At 65.5% G+C, this 5,439-nt stretch overlaps 1 protein-coding gene across 1 annotated transcript; it reads right to left on the bottom strand.

The window, feature by feature from the left end:
• Window positions 1-456: 456 nt before the first annotated feature.
• Window positions 457-4,744, bottom strand: SOHLH1 (spermatogenesis and oogenesis specific basic helix-loop-helix 1). Its single transcript, XM_086323446.1, has 8 exons — window positions 4,647-4,744; window positions 4,158-4,295; window positions 3,588-3,735; window positions 3,010-3,128; window positions 2,822-2,919; window positions 1,935-2,121; window positions 1,432-1,502; window positions 457-836 (listed from the first exon to the last, which is right to left on the bottom strand). Exons 1-8 carry the CDS (start codon window positions 4,703-4,705, stop codon window positions 616-618), a joined length of 1,041 nt encoding a protein of 346 aa, XP_086179572.1. The 5' UTR covers window positions 4,706-4,744; the 3' UTR covers window positions 457-615.
• Window positions 4,745-5,439: the final 695 nt, after the last annotated feature.

The raw sequence follows: 5,439 nt of genomic DNA, 5'->3' as shown, positions 1-5,439 counted from the left end.
TGGAGGGGCACTCCTCCCAGGAACCCAGTGCTTCCCAGATCCCGGGGCGGACGGGAACAGCTAGGAGTCCAAGCGTTAAAATCCAGGCAGCCTCTGCCCCGGACCCCCAACAAGCCCCGTGAGGGGAGCACCGAGGCCCCCACCTCGAAGACAGAGGTCCGTCCTACCCCGGCACCTCCTGGCCTAGAGACAGGCCTCCCCGATGGATGTCTCTGGAGCTCCTGGGACCAGTATTGCAGGGGCAGAGAGTCCCACACCCACCTCTCGGGGAGCAGGCCCAGAACACAGGAGTCTCAGTCCAGGGAGCCCCTGCCCCCGCCAGCCCCAGCGCCGTTATTTAGAGATTGCACAGGCCGGGAACCTCACAGAAACAAACCCAGGCAGGCGCCTGCACTGTGAACGGAACTGGTGCCATGTGCCCAGTGAATCACATCAACTGCACGAAAGCTACACAAGTTTTGCTTCCTCCAGGAAAATCGCTCTCCTCTTTAATACTCAGCCTCCGCTCCCCACCAGCCTTCGCTGGAATTAGACCACAGCTGCAGCCCAAACCCAGAATAAAACCCCGCCTGAGTGTGTGGCACGTGCTGCCGAAAAGGTCCCGTTCCCCTGGTCTCAGCAGGCGAAGAAGTCGGGGAAGATGCTGTCCACCTCATCCCGCAGGACTGGGCTGGGGCAGCTCCCATCCGAGCCCCACGGCTCCAGGGGCCCGTCCGGGGACTCCTCCTGGGGGCCAGACTCGGGGTCTCCCAGGAAGCCCGGCTCGAGCCTGTCCAGCGGGCTGTTCCTGGTGGCTACCCGAGAAGGGGCACCGCTGCCTCTGCCCTCCAGGGACCCTGGAAGCAGATGGGACGTGTCAGCAGAGCAGACAAGGACCCCAGGACCCATGGTGGGCAGGGTAGGGTCAGCGTAGAGAAGATGACACCCTTCCCCCCAACCATCTGTCCCATCCCACCAAGAAGTCCCCTGCTCATCCTCTGAAGGGCCCCTGACCAGGTGGGTGGGCCCACTCCTGCTGGCCCTGCTCAAGACCCCTGGGAGGGCCAGAACCAGGGAGGTGCACCCCCTCCACGCCAGATCCTGCACACGCTCGACTCACCCTGCACCCACGTGCCTCTGTGGGCACGAGTTCTTGGGGGAAAGCTCTGAAGCCGACTTGCAGCCACCGACACCCAGCACTCACACACTCTCACCCACAGATGCCCACCGCTGATCAGCATGCACCTCACCTGCCATCCCCCCCACCGACCCAGGGGTCCCCAAAAACACCAGCAGAGAAGGGAACGAGGACTCAGATGCAGACACTGGAACCTTGGCGTCACTCGGCAAGCTGGGGCCCATCTCCCCACGGTCCCAGCTGCCTGCCCCCAGCCCTGCCTGAGGACCAACCCAGGCTCCAGGTTGGGGGTGGTAGGAAAGCGGTCCACTCACCCAACCACCAGTCAGGCCCAGGGCTCAGCAGAACGGACGCACCATCTGCCACGTCACATCCCGACACAGACCTGGACAGAACGAGAAGGAAGCCCCACCCCGGTCGTCCCAGGTGGACCCTGGGCCTTGCACCTCGAGAGGAGGGCGTGGGCCCGGAAAGGCAGCTTACTGATGGGCTGCTCCCTCCCGCCGGACCCTGCCCACCCAGCCCGCTGCCAGCTCCTCTCCAGCCCCCCGAGAGCTCTCAGCCCACGCCCCAGCTGGTGGAACTCACAAAACACAAACTCATTTACCATCAACCAAAACAGACGACAATTAGGGAGACAGTAGTGTTTCCCAACACACACAGACTACAAAGCCACACGGCAGAGTCTGGCCACCCGGGCACAGCAAGGACGGGACGGGCAGAGACCTCCTGGGCAGCGGGTCCGGGCAGCTGGGGCCGGGGGCGGGGGTCTGGGAGGAGGCCTTGGCAGCTCATGCACACGCACCCGGGCACCCACCTGGAGTCCGGCATCAGGGCCTTGTCAGCCCTCGTAGTGGGGGGCCCCGCCTGGCCCAGGCAGCTCCGGGGCTCCTCACTCACCAGTGGGGAAGGGGACTGCTGCGAGCGGACCGGCCACAGAGGGGACGGCCTCAGGACCTTGGGGGGTCTCGGGCCTGGGGACTGGGGGACGAGGCTGGGCGACTCTACGAGGGAAGCAAGGAGTGAGTAAAGAAGAATGAGCCCCCCCCCGCCCCCAATGAAGACCGCAGCCCCTGCCCATTGCATCCCGCACAGGGAATGCCTGAGGCTCGGGAACCTGGTGCCAACAGGCAACCAGGAGAAGCTAAGGGTCCAGAGGTGAAGCACCCCACACCTGAGGCCAGGGAGGCCGCCTGCAGGACGTGGCCGCTCAGCCTCAGGCCAAACAGGTGCGGCTCAGACCCCAGGACCCTCACGCTCCACCGCCTCCTCTATCTCCAGGACCCGTCTACCCTGCTGTGTGACTCCTCCATCCCCACACCCCGTGTACAGCTCTCGACTTTCCCTGGAAGCCCAGCTCTGCTTGGAGAAGAAAACGGTAACCCACTCCAGTATTCTCGTCTGGAGAATCCTACGGACAGAGGAGCCTGGAGGGCTACAGTCCATGGCATCGTGAGAGTCGGACACGACTCAGCGACTAAACCACCACCAGCTCTCCTGCCGGCCCTGACCACAGCAGGACCCCTCCCCGCCTGGGTGGGCACGCACAGTCTCGCCTCCTGCGGCACTCGGGAGCGGCAGTCATGGTCCGGGGAGCCACCCACAGCTGGGTGTCCAGCACAAGGGGGACGTGGTCATCGTGGCGGCCTCATGCGCCTGGCTGTGGACAGCACGAGGGGAGGACGGGGACCCACTCACACTCACCAGGCAGCGCTGGTGGCCTGTCCAGCATGTCGGCCACCCCCGACAGGGCCTCACCCTCGTCCACAGCCGCAGCCTCACAGCTCGGGGGGGCCTGATGACTGCATGGTGTGCAAAGACAAAAGGAGAGCCTCTGAGTGGTCTGCATGCACCCCCCCCACCATGGCCCCCGGCCCCACGGGGACACTGACATCACACTGGATGTTCCCACGCCGGCGTCCGGGGCGCCTGCCGGGGCCTGACTCGCCAGGGCCAGCTGCAGGACATCCGTCTGCCATGCGAGCCACGGCTCCTTGGAGGAAGTGAGAACCTGAAGCGGAGACAAACAGCAGAAATGCAGCCGAGACTGTCAGCCGGAAAACACGCACGGAAGGCAGGCTGCGGTCGGCCCCTGGACAGCCCGCCTGGGGTCGCAGAGATCCACCCTGAGCACAGACCCTGTGCTCCGGACTGGGGGGAGGGAGGCTGAAGTTGGTGCCCCCCCAGGGGAGGGGGGTACTTTTACCTATGCCAGCTTTGGCACCATGGGCAATGGCAAGGGATGTAAGTGGAAACCACAGTTCATCCCCTGAGTTCCCAAAGGAGGTGTGATACGCAAACGGAAGTGTGTCTACTGGAAACAGCAGCCCTGGGCATGCGGGGCGGGGACGCCAGGGAAGCCAGGCCGCCCAGTGGTCGGAGCTGCCGGGGGACAGAGGGGGACTGGGAGCAGGGAGATGCCCATGGCTCCTCCGCAGAGGGCTAACCCGGCGGTCACAGGACGACTCACAGCCTGCTGCTCCCAGCCGGGCACCAGGGTGCCTGCCAGCTGGAGGAACTGCACTGCCATCTCCAGGACCGAGGCCATGTCTTCCCGCCGGCCATCAAACCGCGGCAGCAGACCCCGCAGGTGCTCACAGCTCAAGGAGATCCGCTTCCTGCTCGCAGAGAAGGGACCCCCGACTGTAGGGTTGTCTGGCTTGGCCAGGAAACGAGAGAACAGCCCCAGAAAGCCTTGAGCCCTTCAGGAACCAGGTCAGAGCACTGCCCTGGCCCCAGGGGCCCTGGACCCCAGCTGCAGGCTTAGCAGGGCGTCTGCCACAGGCCACCACCAAGCCTAGACCACCACCCCTGCCTGGAGCGGGGACCGGCCCCAAATGTACAACCTCGAGTGGTCCTGAACTTCACGTCAAAGAAAGGGCTGCACTGGTGGCCCTCCCCCAGCACGAGGGCTATATTTACCTTGAGAACTCGCTACAGCGTGCCCTTACCAAACAGCTGTCTGAAACTAGGCGGTGGGCGCAGACCTGACCTCCTCGGACCCCCGCCCCCACCGCGCAGCCGCCACGACGGCCCCCACCTGCGCTCCCTCTCGCTGAGCACGTTCCGTGGCAGGTGGGAGCCGGGACCCTCCGCCACCGCAGGCCCCTTGGTCTGGCCCGAACCCTGGCCAGGGTGGTCCTCGCAGCAGACCTGGGTGCTCGATGGGAAAGGGCCACTGCCGCGAGAAAAGACACGAGCGCGGGGCTCTGTGACCCCAGAAAACGCCCCTAGCGCCCAGAAGCGGTGATGAACGTCTTAGAGGGGGTGGGCTCAGGACAAGGGCCTAGAACACGGCCCTGTAGGTCCTGCCTCTTGGCACCCCTCTGTCTTCCCCCCGCAACCTTCAAAGACCCGGGGGTCGGGGTGGGCCCCAAGCGGGCCCTGCTGGGTGGGGCTAGGACTCAGTTTCATTTCAATTGGAAAGAAGAGTCGGGCCCGGACCACCACCCGCCCCCCACCCGCCCAAGCATCCCTGGGCAAGGGCGTCCCAGCTGACCCCCTCCAGCAACCGCTCCCCAGTTCTCACCTGCATCCCCGGGAAACTCGCGGAACCCCAGCGCGGGGCTCAGGAGCCCGGGACGCCATGAGCGCGCGCACAGCTGCGGAAGAGAGCCGCAAGGCCCTGGACCCTGCCACGTGCGCCCCGCCCCACGCACGCCGTCCTCCCAGCCACGCCCCCTCACGTGCGTTCTACCCGCCCCCACGTGCTTCCCGCCGGGACGGAGCCTGCCCCGCCCCCGCGTGCTCTGCGCCACCTCCACCCCGCTGCCCTACTTCTGCCCCCCTTCCTGCGGTGAGGTCCCTCTGTTGGAGAAATTGCTAGAAAGGCACACCTGGGTTAGTGCCCAAGATGGACAGTCCTCCCCCACCGCTTCCAGCTGGGCAGCCCAGCTTCCCACTGGAGTGGGGGTCTCCTCTCACCTGCCCACCGTGGGCACCCTCAGGTGCCAGTCCCGAGCTGGGGCTCTCCCCTGAAGGATCTCACAACTGAGGGTGGGGGGCAGGGGGCAAGGACTGAGGGTGAAGGGAGGGGCCGGACGGGGTCCATCAGGGTGAGGACCGAACTGCGCAAAGCTTCTCAGGGAAGGAGCCCAGGTGGGTTCCTGGGCTGGCAAGTGGGCCTGGTGGGCAGGGAGGACCGCCTCTGTGGCAGGAAGCGTTGGTCTTACCTGAGAGCGGAGGAGGGAACTACAGGGCCGGGGGGATTAGAGGAAGGTTTTAGGATTCTTGTGGGCCCCCTTGGAGGCGGGGGTGAGAGGCTGGGGGAGCTACATGCAAGAGGAGCTGGGAGGCTGGTCAGCAGAGATTGCGGGACTTCG

Source organism: Bos grunniens, chromosome 11, assembly GCF_055505025.1.
Source record: "Bos grunniens cultivar Pamir isolate PY7600 chromosome 11, Bosgru_T2T1.0, whole genome shotgun sequence".
Classification (NCBI taxonomy): domain Eukaryota; kingdom Metazoa; phylum Chordata; class Mammalia; order Artiodactyla; family Bovidae; genus Bos; species Bos grunniens.
Note: the sequence above shows the minus strand (reverse complement) of the source record. Positions and strands in the feature narration are given on the sequence as shown.

What these genes read in the sequence shown, in the direction of transcription:
- SOHLH1 (XM_086323446.1), bottom strand. Translation starts at nt 4,705, where the DNA reads ATGGCGTCCCGGGCTCCTGAGCCCCGCGCTGGGGTTCCGCGAGTTTCC. An exon ending in CCGGCTGGGAGCAGCAGGCT is followed by an intron (nt 3,129 to 3,587) that starts GTGAGTCGTCCT and finishes TCTCCGCTTCAG; the next exon opens with GTTCTCACTTCCTCCAAGGA. An exon ending in GTGGGAACATCCAGTGTGAT is followed by an intron (nt 2,920 to 3,009) that starts GTCAGTGTCCCC and finishes CACACCATGCAG; the next exon opens with TCATCAGGCCCCCCCGAGCT.